Source organism: Triticum dicoccoides, chromosome 4B (genome assembly GCF_002162155.2).
Source record: "Triticum dicoccoides isolate Atlit2015 ecotype Zavitan chromosome 4B, WEW_v2.0, whole genome shotgun sequence".
Classification (NCBI taxonomy): domain Eukaryota; kingdom Viridiplantae; phylum Streptophyta; class Magnoliopsida; order Poales; family Poaceae; genus Triticum; species Triticum dicoccoides.
In genome coordinates this window covers 676128309-676146784 of record NC_041387.1, presented here as the reverse complement: position 1 = coordinate 676146784, position 18476 = coordinate 676128309, and the positions used below count along the sequence as shown (strand labels likewise).

Here is an 18476-nt window from a genome sequence, read left to right as displayed (position 1 = left end):
TATTGCAGCTGTTGATATAAAAAACAAAACCCATATATATCACCACCAAGACTATATGTTGCAATTCAAGCACAACACTAAGGTTCACCGACTTGAAACCAGAGGGACAAATATACCAAAGTTTTCCTTCAATTTTTGTCCATTTGATAATCTACCAGAAAAAGATACTTTTGCAAAACCACTTCAAGGTAACACTTGCATTTCCTTTTTTTCCTTTCATACTAATATTAACACATAAATTAATTTTGTATGTGATTTCTCTCTCTAGATATAATAGGAGTCATTAGCCACGTTGGGCCATTTGATTATGCAAGTCAGACATCTACAAATAAACTCAGGAAAATCAAAATTCAAAACCTAGAGTATGTTTCTTCTACTACTACTACAGTGTGTTAAAACTTTTCCATCCCTATACACTTTGTGTCAACAAATGTTTGTTCCACATATGCAGTGAACACACACAAGAAATACGTCTTTGGGGCTACCATGGTGAAACATTTGATGAAGAAGTTGTACTTAAAAAATCACAAGAAGGCATTGTAGTTGGCATTTTTGCGGGTCTCACAGCTGGGAGCTTTCTAGGTAACTGCTCAAATATTCTTTCTTAAAATGACTATAAGAGCCAAAACTAATACGACATGTAACCATATATACATATAGGTGCCCTGCATGCATCCTCAACCTCTGCAACAAAAGTTCACATTGACTTGGATACATCTGAAGTTAAAAACTACCAAACCAGGTCAGCGATTATCCTTTATATTTGCAACTACTACCTTCTTTTTCCAAAATCTAACATGCTGATATTGTTCTCACTGATTCTTTTTGAAGCTATAAATGGGAATCTCCAGCTCTGCGACAACAACTACCTCAGGTTATGCATTTATCTCCTATTCAAGCAGCAGGGAAAATGTACACACTTCAACAAATATCAGATATGCCCACCTCAAATTTTCAGGTCAACATCATCTTATCTACCCTATTATTTGTATATCAGTGAACTTCTACAGAAAATTCTCAATGCACCCTTTTTGCAAACTCTTAGGAAGGAGCTACCTACAGCACCATTGCGAAAGCTAAATCTATTGTACCTTCAACTAAATGGTACTACAAAGGATGCAAACGTTGTGATAGAGGATACAAGAACAACTCAGATACTCCAACATGCCTTTGCACAAATTCATCTCCAAAGCCATTGTACGATCTCTGTTTTTATACAACATTTGCCTTCATTTACATATTCTGTTCCATATAAACGACTATCAAATTCTCTAGGTACAAGCTACCAATAACACTTACAGATGACTCGGGAGATTTAGATGCCATTGCTTTCTCTAAAATTGCTGAAGAATTGGTTGAGCGAGATGCCATACAAGCTTCTCAAAACATGAAAGTTGATACCGCGGAACATGTGACCGCCCTAGATAATGCCATTGGGAAAACCAGATTGTTCTATATAGGAATGAAGGTTGATTTGGTATCCAGATTCCCCATAAGTTATGTCATAAAGAAAAGCTTCCCAGTTGACAATGCACAAATATTGCCCTCTACAAAGGTTAGACAATTTTCATCAATTTACAAAATAACTCCATCCTAATTACAATTGTATTACCTAAAATATTTAACTTCAACCATTAAATACTTCCAGTCAACTCCAAGCAAAGACCTGGAGAACAGTCCATCGTCATCAAAGAGCATCCAGAGGTTTGCCATGAATCACAAAATAGAAGTTACATCCTCTGTCTACACAATGTTCACCAAACTTTTCCTATTCGCAGTCCAGGGAGCCTAACACAAGTCCACTTGGACAATACTATGCCTCCCCCTTGCCAATCTACAACTATGGACACCGACAAAAACAAAAATAGGTAATACCTTTTCAAGTTCTACTAAAGAACATTCAGCTTATATTCAATATGGAATTCAAATGGCGATTTTTGGTTGCAGGTACTCTTCAGCGAAAAGAAGCATCCAATTTACAGAAGATGGAGCCACCAACAAAGAGGGGTACTTATTGATAACAATATTTCCTGTTTATCATTGAAGTTCTTTGAAAAGTACATCTACCTATTTACATGCCAGTCAACAAACAGAGTACGCATTGATAACAATATCTCCTGTTTACATGCCAGTCAACAATAGGAACATCTTCAGGATACACAAGTGCATCTCCAGGTTGTCAAAAAGCATAAGCAAGAGTACGTGCTTCTTCTCATATCACATAGAAAAAAGAGATTCACAATCTAACTTTCCATCATCAATCAAACAGCATTGCAGATAACAATGTGAAAATGAACAACTATGAAGGACAAGAGGATAACAGTAATAAAAACACATAGGTACTATCAGTTCTCATATCCAAACAAAATTATATAAAGTTTTGTCGCCCTTTGCTACAACAATAACATTACCAATAATGTTGTTCTATTAACATGTAGGGCACCGTCAACAACCATGCAAGGACCAGGGAATCTTCAAGACGCACGAAAAGCACCTACGGATTGCACCACCTTTCATTGAAAATTACCTCCAAAACTATCATTACAACTACTTCATGATCAGCCTAGGCATGTCGTCAGATATTGACTAATTTTATGTAATAAGTCTGAATTATGAAATCTTTGGATTTGTATGCACTTTTATTAAGCTAATTATGTCATTTTTGCTTCCAACTGGTGTCAATACTTTTCCTTACAATTGTTTCAAATATATACTATCTTCCTGCGATGTTTTGTTCTCAATATATAGTATCTTCCTGTGACATGTTCAAATGCTAGAAAATTAAGGAAAGGTCATGCCAAAAATTTTAGTCAAATTCCTTGCAAAGTTTTTTGAGTTCATTATGTCGATTGTGCTTCCAATTGGTGTCCATAATTAGGCTTCTCTAAATATTACTGTAAAATTAAGAGTATGCCATGTCAAAAGCTCTATGCATCAGTCCATACATGGTTCCAATAGATAAATTCCTAGCATCATTTTTCATATTGATCATTGCATCCAGTCTTCAATACAAAATTTCCACAGCAACGCGCGGGGTATCACCTAGTTAACTACAACAATGCTACAAGTTCTTACTCATGTACTATAAATAAAAAAATTGAACATTTTAAGAGGAAAGTAAATATAACTGCAACTGCATAACGACAGTGTTTGGATGACAGCAAATTGATACTAACAGGTGTGTACATGCAAATTTAGTAACATAGAACTAATAGCACTAAGGCGTCCACTATTTATGCCAAAACCGGTGTAAAGACAACCGTTGCTACATCTCGCACCGGTGCCCTGCACTGGCGAGCTGATGCAGCGAAAAAAATCAGGGACCTGAACTCCTAGTTGCTCCGACGCGCGGTTCCTTCATGCCATAAAGATTTAGTATTTTACTGCTTGGCTGGTCGGATCTGTGGACAAGTTGGCTCCACAAACTACTGAAGCGGTGCCAAATAATTTTCTAATTGCACCGCTGATGAGATGGCAACATTTTTAGATACTAGGTACAAACGGTGACACTGTCTTAGGATGCGTTTGGTTGAAGGTGTGGTATGAATGGGTTGGGACCGTGACAGTGTCTGAATCACATATAACAAATGATTAGTAACAATGAAAGAGGGTCTAACCTTCTCTGCGCATGCCAGAAACTTCCTCCCACTGTCCACAGATTCAAATGCAACTAGCTTCATGCATGGAGATTGATGGTGACAACGAGCAAACAAATCTTGAGCCACCCCGCTCCATTCGTTGCAATTGATGGTCCTAGGGAACTACAAGAGGAAGAAATGATTCAAATCGACCGCCGGGTAAAAATCCTTCATTCCAAGCCATAGCCCGAGAGAGAGAAGAGAGTCATATCTGGGTGGTGAAGGAGTCGTCGTCGGAGGAGGAACCGCTGGGGAGGTCTTCGAAAAAGACCATGGCGACCCCGGCGGTAGGATGTGAGACAGTGAGAGCGAGGAAGCAACTATAGCTTAGGAAGGAGTGAAGGGGCAAACAAGGAAAATTTGACTTGTGGTCGGGGAGAAAAGGGGATGGGGAGGGGCGAGGGTAGATATTTCGGCGGTAGGCTTAACATTTCGAAATGTGGAGGGAAACTTTGCGCGTGGTGCTGCCGCACACCATTCACTTTGAACGATAGTGTGCATCACAAACGATTCTTCTACTTAATGCGCATGGGATGAGTTTGATAATTGAAATTTTGGTGGAAATTTCCCCCGCGTACGTCATTGCATAATTTAACATCGCTTGCTAATTTGGGAACATAAAAGAGCGTACAACACACAGACCAGACTTACTGAATCAAGCAATTTTAGTATAATTAAACAGAGACAGTTCACCTAAACATTACTCTAACAAAAGACCAGCATTAAAAACAAAGCCTAAGTATGAATAATTTTAACAAATCCGCCGCCGCGCCGGCCTATGCATCGCCGGTGTGAGATGAGACGTCGATGACTTGTCCTGGCGACATGCCGCCATTGGTGGGCTTCGCGTCCCCCTGCTGAAGTCGACTGCGTCCTCGTCGTCGTCCTCGTCCTCGTCCTCGGCGCCGCCCTCAAGGTTGTAGTACTCGTAGTAGTGGCTGCGCCAGAGCTCGCTTTGGTACTCCACAGCCGATTTCTCGACGGACAGATTCTTCTCTACCTCGACCTGGGCCACGCACAGCTCCTCCTCCCGGCGCTCCTCGATCTCCGCCGCTTCCTGCATCTCCAGCTCCCGCTCGACGACCTCATGAGGAAGCAGATGCTCCATGGTCACCGCCACCTTTTCGGACGTGGGTTGCACGCTGGATTCCGAGGTGGCCTGGAATATCTTGGCGTAGATGGCCTCGACTCGGGCCAGGGCGACATCGGCAGCATGGACGGCAGCTCGAAGCGTGCTTCTGCCTGTACAACGGTGGCTGCTTCTGCCTGTAGGCAGGCAGCGGCGGCGTCTTGGCACCGGCGACGCAGTGGTACTTATTTTTGGTTTGCCCCTTGGATTATGGCGGTATTACTCAGGGGATGGTCGGCGAAGAGATGGTTTATGCTGGGGTTATTATGAGGCAATGCATGGTGTAAGTTGATAATGGAGCTGTGATGCTTCTGTCAGTGGAGATGGAGACGGGCAAAGTACTATTATGAGAGACATGTACGTAGTAAGGAGTAGTATTAAGCAGTAATGTCCAATGAGACGCAAAGTTGTTACTTCAAGCTACTGTACATCTTGCACATGAGTTGGTGTCTGTTTACCTCCAACTTTTCAATCGGTTTTGAGTACAAACTGTTCGAATTCCTGCTATCCGCAGCACTAAATTGCTAGGTAAACTAAGCCAAACAAATTATGGTATAGCATGAAAAATTGAAAACACGCACGGAGTTGCCCGATCGAGCTCCATTTCATAGAGATGTAAACCTTGCATAAAAGCAGGTTAACATCTCTTGGCGTCACAAAACATTGGTCTCAGTAGGTACTCCCTCCGCTCACGAATAAACGTACATCTTGCTCTTGTCTTAAGTCATAGTTTTAAAACTTTGACCAACTTTATAGGAAAAACTAGTAGCATTAATTTATGGCACTAAATTCGCATCACTAGATCATAATATATCAATTTGTTGTCATGTACTACTACTCTTTTCTATGAAGTTTGTCAAAATTATAAAACTTTGACTTAGTACAAAAGGTACATGTACACTTATTCACATGGAACGAGTAGTCTTAAAGACAACATTTCAGCATTAAAAGCATGTCTAGCCTGTCCATAAACTTGACTCCTCAAATCACCTTTTGTAATTAATATTTTTGGGACCGTCTATTTAACTGGTGCCTAAAAAATGTTTTCAAGAGTCACTTTCTTTACCGACCATCGGATCAATATCCAACAGCTTCAATCATGTTGCAGACAAGTAGTGTCGATCGCACAACCATGGAACTAAACCTGATATACAATCCATAAGACATCCAGTACGACATCGTCGTGGATCCTAGGTTGTCGTGACCTCCCTTCCTCGCGCAGACGACTCCGCCAGGAAAGACAATCCACCTAGTCTCAGTGTCCATATCTACAAGAGCCCTGGTCACCTCAAATTGCTTCATAATGACTTTTATGGTATGCAATATATACTTTTGAAAAATACTTATACTCTGATATTCAGTTGTTGGGGCCAATGTATCTGAGCTAAAATCACAACATTGTCGAACAATGATGTTCTCTTGATGGTGTGGTTATGTGACGTGATTGCAGCTAGGACTCACTCTGATGAATGTGAATGATAACACAAAAGAAAGACTTCCTCCATACCTGCGAGTGTAACACTTCAACATGCAATGACGCAGGTCTGGATGACTTTTTCCCTGACGGGTGAAGGGGTGGATATCTTGAGCACCAAATGCTTTGAGAAGATTTTCCATGCGGTGATGAAGACAAACCAAAGCACAACAGGCACATCATTCAGATCTGGGACAATCCTCGTGGTGAGCGCCAACTCCATCGCAACTCCATCACTAGTGAGCCCCTACCATAACATACTATGGGGGAGGGGGTGGGGGCATAGCCCCCTACCATAACATACTATGGGGGAGAGGGGGGGGGGTGGTGGTGGCCAAGTCCACTGATCCTAAATTAACTAGTTGTAAGTTGTTCATGGTTGGTAGAGTAAGGTATCCACTAGCAAGTCATTTATTTATAAATATTGGTGGTACATTCTACAAGTCATATTTTTTTGCTGTTTTCTACAAGTCATATTGCACTAATGTATATATGTAAGTGGATGTAAAAGCATTTAGTGACGACTTTGATTTTTTTTAGAATGATACAATTTGGTGCCAACCTGTTTTTTTTAAACATTGCCGTTTTCCTATATTATTTTAAAAATTCTTTTCTGTTGAAAGTATTTTCTCCTTTATATATGTGTGTTTCTTGCTGGCGGGTTTTATTTTCTGTTGGGATGTGCTTTGTTGCATCATTCTATAGGACGACAAAAGACTTATCAATATCCCCTAAAAACCCAAGACATTGTTTTTAAAATAAGACATATCGAGAGAACGGAAATGAAGGTCCCTGCATATTGTAAATAAGAAAAAGAAAAATTCTTAACATTTGAATTCAATTGAACTTTTGACATTTAAATGGTACATTACAATATGTATGCATTGAATGCCCTCGGAAAAGGAAAATTGCAAACATTTAAATTCCGAAAAAGGCCAATTTAAACTACTCTAAACAAATTCTCAGTTACGAAAGTGAAGGAAATATGCCCTAGAGGCAATAATAAAGTTATTATTTATTTCCTTATAATCATGATAAATGTTTATTATTCATGCTAGAATTGTATTTACCGGAAACATAATACATGTGTGAATACATAGACAAACAGAGTGTCACTAGTATGCCTCTACTTGACTAGCTCGTTAATCAAAGATGGTTATGTTTCCTGACCATGAACAATGAGTTGTTATTTGATTAACGAGGTCACATCATTAGTTGAATGATCTGATTGACATGACCCATTCCATTAGCTTAGCACCTGATCGTTTAGTATGTTGCTATTGCTTTCTTCATGACTTATACATGTTCCTATGACTATGAGATTATGCAACTCCCGTTTACCGGAGGAACACTTTGGGTACTACCAAACGTCACAACGTAACTGGGTGATTATAAAGGAGTACTACAGGTGTCTCCAATGGTCGATGTTGGGTTGGCGTATTTCGAGATTAGGATTTGTCACTCCGATTGTCGGAGAGGTATCTCTGGGCCCTCTCGGTAATACACATCACATAAGCCTTGCAAGCATTGCAACTAATATGTTAGTTGTGAGATGATGTATTACGGAACGAGTAAAGAGACTTGCCGGTAACGAGATTGAACTAGGTATTGGATACCGACGATCGAATCTCGGGCAAGTAACATACCGATGACAAAGGGAACAACGTATGTTGTTATGCGGTCTGACCGATAAAGATCTTTGTAGAATATGTAGGAGCCAATATGGGCATCCAGGTCCCGCTATTGGTTATTGACCGGAGACGTGTCTCGGTCATGTCTACATTGTTCTCGAACCCGTAGGGTCCGCACGCTTAAGGTTACGATGACAGTTATATTATGAGTTTATGCATTTTGATGTACCGAAGGTTGTTCGGAGTCCCGGATGTGATCACGGACATGACGAGGAGTCTCGAAATGGTCGAGACGTAAAGATTGATATATTGGAAGCCTATATTTGGATATCGGAAGTGTTCCGGGTGAAATCGAGATTTTACCGGAATACCGGGAGGGTTACGGGAACCCCCCGGGAACCATATGGGCCATCATGGGCCTTAGTGGAAAGGATAAAGGGGCAGCCCAAGGGGGCTGCGCGCCTCCCCCCTTCCCCTAGTCCTATTAGGACTAGGAGAGGTGGCCGGCCACCCCTCTCCCTCTTTCCCCTTGGGAATCCTAGTTGGAATAGGATTGGGGGGGAGTCCTACTCCCGGTAGGAGTAGGACTCCTCCTGCGCCTCTCCCTCTTGGCCGGCGCCCCCTCCCCCCTTGGCTCCTTTATATACGGAGGCAGGGGCACCTCTAAACACACAAGTTGACACAAGTTGATCCACGTGATCGATTCCTTAGCCGTGTGCGGTGCCCCTGCCACCATATTCCTCGATAATACTGTAGCGGAGTTTAGGCGAAGCCCTGCTGCTGTAGTTCATCAAGATCGTCACCACGCCGTCGTGCTGACGAAACTCTTCCCCGACACTTTGCTGGATCGGAGTCCGGGGATCGTCATCAAGCTGAACGTGTGCTCGAACTCGGAGGTGCCGTAGTTTCGATGCTTGATCGGTTGGATCGAGAAGACGTACGACTACTTCCTCTACGTCGTGTCATCGCTTCCGTAGTCGGTCTGCGTTGGGTACGTAGACAATACTCTCCCCTCGTTGCTATGCATCACATGATCTTGCGTGTGCGTAGGAAATTTTTTGAAATTACTACGACACCCAACAGTGGCATCCGAGCCTAGGTTATTGATGTTGATGTTATATGCACGAGTAGAACACAAGTGAGTTGTGGACGATACAAGTCATACTGCCTACCAGCATGTCATATTTTGGTTCGGCGGTATTGTTGGACGAGACGACCCAGACCAACCTTACGCGTACGCTTACGCGAGACCGGTTCCCTCGACGTGCTTTGCACAGAGATGGCTTGCGGGCGACTGTCTCTCCAACTTTAGTTGAACCAAGTATGGCTACGCCCGGTCCTTGCGAAGGTTAAAACGGAGTCTATTTGACAAACTATCGTTGTGGTTTTGATGCGTAGGTGAGATTGGTTCTTACTTAAGCCCGTAGCAGCCACGTAAAACAAGCAACAACAAAGTAGAGGACGTCTAACTTGTTTTTGCAGGGCATGTTGTGATGTGATATGGTCAAAGCATGATGCTGAATTTTATTGTATGAGATGATCATGTTTTATAACCGAGTTATCGGCAACTGGCAGGAGCCATATGGTTGTCGCTTTATTGTATGCAATGCAATCGCGATGTAATGCTTTACTTTATTACTAAACGGTAGTGATAGTCGTGGAAGCATAAGATTGGCGAGACGACAACGATGCTACGATGGAGATCAAGGTGTCGCGCCGGTGACGATGGTGATCATGAAGGTGCTTCGGAGATGGAGATCACAAGCACAAGATGATGATGACCATATCATATCACTTATATTGATTGCATGTGATGTTTATCCTTTTATGCATCTTATCTTGCTTTGATTGACGGTAGCATTATAAGATGATCTCTCACTAAATTATCAAGAAGTGTTCTCCCTGAGTATGCACCGTTGCCAAAGTTCGTCGTGCCCAGACACCACGTGATGATCGGGTGTGATAAGCTCTACGTCCATCTACAACGGGTGCAAGCCAGTTTTTGCACACGCAGAATACTCAGGTTAAACTTGACGAGCCTAGCATATGCAGATATGGCCTCGGAACACGGAGACCGAAAGGTCGAGCGTGAATCATATAGTAGATATGATCAACATAACGATGTTCACCATTGAAAACTACTCCATCTCACGTGATGATCGGTTATGGTTTAGTTGATTTGGATCACGTAATCACTTAGAGGATTAGAGGGATGTCTATCTAAGTGGGAGTTCTTAAGTAATATGATTAATTGAACTTAAATTTATCATGAACTTAGTCCTGGTAGTTTTTGCAAATCATGTTGTAGATCAATAGCTCGCGTTGCTGCTTCCCTGTGTTTATTTTGATATGTTCCTAGAGAAAATTGTGTTGAAAAATGTTAGTAGCAATGTTGCGGATTTGATCCGTGATCTGAGGTTAAATCCTCATTGCTGCACAGAAGAGTTATGTCCTTAATGCACCGCTAGGTGACAGACCTATTGCAGGAGCAAATGCAGACGTTATGAACGTTTGGCTAGCTCAATATGATGACTACTTGATAGTTTAAGTGCACCATGCTTAACGGCTTAGAATCGGGACTTCAAAGACGTTTTGAATGTCATGGACCATATGAGATGTTCCAGGAGTTGAAGCTAATATTTCAAGCAAATACCCGAGTTGAGAGATATGAAGTCTCCAACAAGTTCTATAGCTAAAAGATGGAGGAGAATCGCTCAACTAGTGAGCATGTGCTCAGATTGTCTGAGTACTACAATCGCTTGAATCAAGTGGGAGTTAATCTTCCAGATAATATAGTGATTGACAGAATTCTCTAGTCACCATCACCAAGTTAGTAGAACTTCGTGATGAACTATGACATGCAAGGGATAACGGAAACGATTCCCAAGCTCTTCGTAATGCGGAAATTGACGAAGGTAGAAATCGAGAAAAACATCAAGTGTTGATGGTAGACAAGACCACTAGTTTCAAGAAAAGGGGCAGAAGGAAGAAGGGGAACTTCAAGAAGAACAGCAAGCAAGTTGCTGCTCAAGTGAAGAAGCCCAAGTCTGATCCTAAGCCTGAGACTAAGTGTTTCTACTGCAAAGGGACTGGTCACTGGAAGCGGATCTACCCCAAGTGATTGGCGGATAAGAAGGATGGCAAAGTGAACATAAGTATATTTGATATACATGTTATTGATGTGTACTTTACTAGTGTTTATCGCAAACCCTCAGTATTTGATACTAGTTCAGTTGCTAAGATTAGTAACTCGAAACGGGAGTTGCAGAATAAACAGAGACTAGTTAAGGGTGAAGTGACGATGTGTGTTGGAAGTGGTTCCAAGATTGATATGATCATCGTCACACACTCCCTATACTTTCGGGATTAGTGTTGAACCTAAATAAGTGTTATTTAGTGTTTGCGTTGAGCATGAATATGATTTGATCATGTTTATTGTAATACGATTATTCATTTAAGTAAGAGAATAAATTGTTGTTCTGTTTACATGAATAGAACCTTATATGGTTACACACCCAATGAAAATAGTTTGTTGGATCTCGATCGTAGTGATACACATAATCATAATATTGAAACCAAAAGATGCAAAGTTAATAATGATAAGTGCAACTTGTTTGTAGCACTGCCGTTTAGGTCATATTGGTGTAAAGCGCATGAAGAAACTCCATACTGATGGAATTTTGGAATCACTTGATTATGAATCACTTGATGCTTGCGAACTGTGCCTTTTGGGCAAGATGACTAAAACTCCGTTCTCCGGAACAATGGAACGAGCTACTGACTTATTGGAAATAATACATACCGATGTATGCGATCCAATGAGTGCTGATGCTCGTGGCAAGCATCGTTGTTTTCTGACCTTCACAAGATGATTTGAGCAGATATGGGTATATCTACTTGATGAAACATAAGTCTGAAATAGTTGAAAGGTTCAAAGAATTTCAGAGTGAAGTGGAAAAATCATCGTAACAATAAAATAAAGTTTCTGCGATCTGATCGCGGAGACAAATATTTGAGTTACGAGTTTGGTCTTCAATTAAAACAATGTGGAATAGTTTCACAGCTCACGCCACCTGGAACACCACATCGTTATGGTGTGTCCGAACGTCGTAACCGCACTTTATTTGATATGGTGCGATCTATGATATCTCTTTACCACTATCGTTTTGGGGTTATGCATTAGAGACAGCTGCATTCACGTTTTAAAATAGGGCACCATCTAAATCCGTTGAGACGACACTGTATGAACTATGGTTTAGCAGTAAACCTAAGCTGTTGTTTCTTAAAGTTTGGGGCTGCGATGCTTATGTGAAAAAGTTTCATCCTGATAAGCTCGAACCCAAATCGGAGAAGTGCGTCTTCATAGAATACCCAAAGGAAATTGTTGGGTACACCTTCTATCACAAATCCGAAGGCAAGACATTCGTTGCTAAAATGGATCCTTTCCAGAGAAGGAGTTTTTCTCTCGAAAGAAGTGAGTGGGAGGAGAGTAGAACTTGATGAGGTAATTATACCTTCTCCCTTATTGGAAAGTAGTTCATCACAGAAATCAGTTCCAGTGATTCCTACACCAATAAGTGAGGAAGTTAATGATGATGATCATCAAACTTCAGATCAAGTTACTACCAAACCTCGTAGGTCTTCCAGAGTAAGATCCGCACCAGAGTGGCACGGTAATCATGTTCTGGAAGTCATGTTACTAGACCATGATGAACCTACGAACTATGAAGAAGCGATGGTGAGCCCAGATTCCGCAAAGTGGCTTGAAGCCATGAAATCTGAGATGGGATCCATGTATGAGAACAAAGTATGGACTTTGGTTGACTTGCCCGATGATCGGCAAGCAATTGAGAATAAATGGATCTTTAAGAAGAAGACTGACGCTGATGGTAATGTTACTGTCTACAAAGCTCGACTTGTCGCAAAAGGTTTTCGGCAAGTTCAAGGAATTGACTACGATGAGACCTTCTCACCCGTAGCGATGCTTAAAGTCCGTCCGAATCATGTTAGCAATTGCCGCATTTTATGATTATGAAATTTGGCAAATGGATGTCAAAACTGCATTCCTGAATGGATTTCTGGAAGAAGAGTTGTATATGATGCAACCAGAAGGTTTTGTCGATCCAAAGGGAGCTAACAAAGTGTGCAAGCTCCAGCGATCCATTTATGGACTGGTGCAAGCCTCTCGGAGTTGGAATAAACGTTTTGATAGTGTGATCAAAGCATATAGTTTTTGTACAGACTTACGGTGAAGCCTGTATTTACAAGAAAGTGAGTGGGAGCACTACAACATTTCTGATAAGTATATGTGAATGACATATTGTTGATCGGAAATAATGTAGAATTATTCTGCAAAGCATGAAAGGATACTTGAATAGAAGTTTTTCAAAGAAAGACCTTGGTGAAGCTGCTTACACATTGAGCATCAAGATCTATATAGATAGATGAAGACGCTTGATAAGATTTTTCAATGAATACGTACCTTGATAAATTTTTGAAATAGTTCAAAATGGAACAGTCAAAGAAGGAGTTCTTGCCTGTGTTGCAAGGTGTGAAGTTGAGTAAGACTCAAAGCCCGACCACGGCAGAAAATAGAAAGAGAATGAAAGTCATTCCCTATGCCTCAGTCATAGGTTCTATAAAGTATGCCATGCTGTATACCAGATCTATTGTATGCCATACCACTGAGTTTGGCAAGGGAGTACAATAGTGATCTAGGAGTAGATCACTGGAGAGCGGTCAAAATTGTCCTTAGTGGAATAAGGATATGTTTCTCGATTATGGAAAAAGGTTCGTCGTAAAGGGTTACGCTGATGCAAGTTTGACACTAATCTAGATGACTCTAAGTCTCGATCTAGATACATATTGAAAGTGGGAGCAATTAGCTAGAGTATCTCCATGCAGAGCATTGTTGACATAGAAATTTGCAAAATACATAAGGATCTGAATGTGGCAGACCCGTTGACTAAGATTCTCTCACAAGCAAAACATGATCACACCTTCGTACTCCTTGGGTGTTAATCACATAGCGATGTGAACTAGATTACTGAATCTAGTAAACCCTTTGGGTGTTGGTCACATAGCGATGTGAACTATGGGTGTTAATCACATGGTGATGTAAACTATTGCTGTTAAATCACATGGCGATGTGAACTAGATTATTGACTCTAGTGCAAGTGGGAGACTGAAGGAAATATGCCCTAGAGGCAATAATAAAGTTATTATTTATTTCCTTATATCATGATAAATGTTTATTATTCATGCTAGAATTGTATTAACCGGAAACATAATACATGTGTGAATACATAGACAAACAGAGTGTCACTAGTATGCCTCTACTTGACTAGCTCGTTAATCAAAGATGGTTATGTTTCCTGACCATGAACAATGAGTTGTTATTTGATTAACGAGGTCACATCATTAGTTGAATGATCTGATTGACATGACCCATTCCATTAGCTTAGCACCTGATCGTTTAGTATGTTGCTATTGCTTTCTTCATGACTTATACATGTTCCTATGACTATGAGATTATGCAACTCCCGTTTGCCGGAGGAACACTTTGGGTGCTACCAAACGTCACAACGTAAATGGGTGATTATAAAGGAGCATTACAGGTGTCTCCAAAGGTAGATGTTGGGCTGGCGTATTTCGAGATTAGGATTTGTCACTCCGATTGTCGGAGAGGTATCTCTGGGCCCTCTCGGTAATGCACATCACATAAGCCTTGCAAGCACTGCAACTAATATGTTAGTTGTGAGATGATGTATTACGGAACGAGTAAAGAGACTTGCCGGTAACAAGATTGAACTAGGTATTGGATACCGACGATCGAATCTCGGGCAAGTAACATACCGATGACAAAGGGAACAACGTATGTTGTTATGCGGTCTGACCGATAAAGATCTTCATAGAATATGTAGGAGCCAATATGGGCATCCAGGTCCCGCTATTGGTTATTGACCAGAGACGTGTCTCGGTCATGTCTACATTGTTCTCGAACCCGTAGGGTCCGCACGCTTAAGGTTACGATGACAGTTATATTATGAGTTTATGCATTTTGATGTACCGAAGGTTGTTCGGAGTCCCGGATGTGATCACGGACATGACGAGGAGTCTCGAAATGGTCGAGACATAAAGATTGATATATTGGAAGTCTATGTTTGGACATCGGAAGTGTTCCGGGTGAAATCGGGATTTTACCGGGTTACCGGGAGGTTACCGGAACCCCCCGGGAACCATATGGGCCTTCATGGGCCTTAGTGGAAAGGTGAAAGGGCTGCCCACCAGGGCTGCGCGCCTCCCCCCTTCCCCTAGTCCTATTAGGACTAGGAGAGGTGGCCGGCCACCCCTCTCCCTCTTTCCCCCTTGGGAATCCTAGTTGGAATAGGATTGGGGGGGGAGTCCTACTCCCGGTAGGAGTAGGACTCCTCCTGCGCCTCTCCCTCTTGGCCGGCGCCCCCTCCCCCCTTGGCTCCTTTATATACGGAGGCAGGGGCACCTCTAAACACACAAGTTGACACAAGTTGATCCACGTGATCGATTCCTTAGCCGTGTGCGGTGCCCCCTGCCACCATATTCCTCGATAATACTGTAGCGGAGTTTAGGCGAAGCCCTGCTGCTGTAGTTCATCAAGATCGTCACCACGCCGTCGTGCTGATGAAACTCTTCCCCGACACTTTGCTGGATCGGAGTCCGGGGATCGTCATCGAGCTGAACGTGTGCTCGAACTCGGAGGTGCCGTAGTTTCGGTGCTTGATCGGTTGGATCGAGAAGACGTACGACTACTTCCTCTACGTCGTGTCATCGCTTCCGCAGTCGGTCTGCGTTGGTTACGTAGACAATACTCTCCCCTCGTTGCTATGCATCACATGATCTTGCGTGTGCGTAGGAAAATTTTTGAAATTACTACGAAACCCAACAGAAAGTACTAATGATATTTTGCACTGGTTTCCATTGTTCTAAAATACATGACGTAAATTGTCGATCAAAGGATCGTCACAAAAAATGTACCATTTATTTTGAAATAACCAAAGACATCCCAACAACAAATGAAGCCCACAGGTAAGAAACACACACATGTAAAAGAAAAAGAAAGACTTAGGAAAAGGATTAAAATTTATTGAAAACTGTTTTTTTCTAAAAGGTCAACAATCATAAGCAACCCCAACAAAAACATGTTAACTAAATTTCGATATCCATGTGCACATTTCTAACATTGGACTTGCACATATATAATTTGTGCAACTGTGGTCTGAATTTTGTTGAAGTTGTACACGGAAATATAGATCGTAGAAAAACAGAAACAAATTGAAGTCCTACAATAGGTGCTACAACTTTCAGAAAAAAAAATCAATTTTCATGAGAACAATATAAACAAGAGAGAAAATATCAACATCACAAAAGGATTTAGCAGCTAGAATTGCACATATAAATGGAATAAATAAAGATGTATGAGGATATGAACGGATCACCATGTATATGACTGTATGTACCAGAGTAAGCTGATACACACATATGAATGGTTGAATATGCAAAACAACTACAAGACAACTGAATTTCTAGTTAAGGGAAACAACAAAATAAATAACAAGAATAAAGATTTACTCAGTTGCATATTGTTGACACTAAAGGTCTGATGTATTATTTGCGCAACCCTTCTGTGAGAAATGTGCAACTGATCCAGTAAAAAAATTGTATAGCTTAATCGTAAAATCTCAATCTATATATATTTATGCCACACAAGGAAAATTATTGATCCTCATCACTTGCACATACTATTTCTGAAAGAAAAAAGATATCCTCAACACTGCTTACACATAAATACGTACCTTTAAGTCCCACAATCACATTATTGTGTACAAACGACACATGACTTGAAATCCAGAGTTGTATGATAATGACCACATACAATTGCAACCGGTCAAGCAGCCAGTTGTATTAGTTCTCCCAGCGTGAACAATCAATAGGCCACTTCAACGTTGGCAAACTCCTCAATCTTCTGGGTTATGTCAGCTACCATCTCACCGAACCTGCACGGAGGGCTGACCACTGACACCGTGCCACGCTTGTACTGTCCATCCTACCACACTTGCTGCAAAGTCCATTGGCTTGCATGTCCTTGGATTTCTATGTGATAATGATAGAGTTCACGACATCGTCGTTGGGATGGCGCACGGCCAGTACCTCAAACTCGCCTCAGCCAATGTCCACGGTGTCCAAAATCGGGTATAGGAACCACGCGCGCTCCATGAGCACCGTGCACGACAAGGGTTACCCTGTCTGCCATGTGCGCCCTGAGGAGCACGACCACCTTCACCATGTCCTCGACGTCCATGTCAACGAGTGTGTCCAGGAGTACAACATCATATGCGGCGAGCTCGCGGGCAAGGTTTCTATGTCGGCCATGTGAAAGGACATGTGCATGCTCACATCCAAGTCCATGCAGAACAACTTATCGGCACGGTCGTCGGGCACGTCAAAAAGGTCGTCCATTTCAAACATGGTGTAAGGCAGGTAGCGTGTGACGAGGAGAAATGAGCTAAACACAAACGAACCATAGCCGATGAAGCCTAAGCGGGAAAGGGCGATGCCACAAGGAACGTGGAGCACCAAAAGCTCATACTCGAGCTTCTTGAGGTTGATGTAGTTGTTGGTACCAGGGTAACAATCCATGGTGGCCCAGCGGGTTCTCGAAGGCGGCGAGCATGTCAGGGCAATACTCCTCCAGCTTTTCCTTGGCCTCATAGCAGAGGCGGGTAAGGCCCTCTCGCTTCCCCTACGTCTTCGATCTAAGCTTGGTGACATCCGTGGAGCTTGGGGGAACGCATGCGGTGACCAACTCTATAAAGAGCGCGTCGACGTCTGGTGATGGGTTGAGCCATGACAGCTTGGCGATGGCAGCATGGAACCCGGTGATCTTCTGGACCAGGACATCAATCTCCTAGTTCTCTAGGCAATCATTTTGCCCCTTTCTTGGTGGCGTGGAGTGGGGGTGAAGTAGGTGATCAAGCTGTTTGCTTGATAAGCAACGGAGTGCCAACATGGGGTATGTGTAGCTTCCATCTAGAGGACCACAAAAGGTACTGGTGTGATTTTTATTGAGCATGATCTTTTTTTTGTGATGACCATGTACTCAAGAATTTTATAGGCAATGTGATCTTGATTGAGTGTTATCAAAGGCATGCGTATTCTTAATCAGTTTTAGCTTTGAAAGAAAGAAGAACCAATGAAGAAGTGCAACATGCACGTAAACGACTCATCTCGCTAACATTATATACTAGTCTTCTCTAGAACAAATTATGTGCAGTTATAGTTTCCAACATATAAATTAATGTCCTAAGACTAGTTCATCTTTAAGAAATTGCGAGCTTTGTTAGGCTCAAGTAGCAAGTTTGCAATCAGAATGATGGGCGATATGCCTGAAAAGTCATTCATCGCAACTTGCAAGCCAAGATATGGACAGGAGAACACATGTGGAGAGATCAAGGTACTCGAGATAAGGTGAATCTTCCGCACTGCTTTGTAACACTCTCTCACAAGTACCTAATGCACATGATGTCTTTCCAGAAACTGTACCAAACTGTGGCCATGGCGCTGCTAAA

The 18476-nt window shown here is 42.0% G+C and overlaps 1 protein-coding gene and 1 pseudogene across 1 annotated transcript; one reads left to right on the top strand and one right to left on the bottom strand.

Annotated features, from left to right (window-relative positions):
* Window positions 1-846: 846 nt before the first annotated feature.
* LOC119292305 lies at window positions 847-2331 on the top strand. Its single transcript, XM_037571151.1, has 8 exons — window positions 847-958; window positions 1046-1197; window positions 1276-1555; window positions 1649-1704; window positions 1779-1868; window positions 1948-2007; window positions 2133-2198; window positions 2270-2331. The coding sequence occupies exons 1-7, from the start codon at window positions 878-880 to the stop codon at window positions 2140-2142; spliced, it is 729 nt and encodes a 242-aa protein (XP_037427048.1). The 5' UTR covers window positions 847-877; the 3' UTR covers window positions 2143-2198; window positions 2270-2331.
* Window positions 2332-16834: 14503 nt separating this feature from the next.
* LOC119293078 lies at window positions 16835-17917 on the bottom strand (annotated as a pseudogene).
* Window positions 17918-18476: the final 559 nt, after the last annotated feature.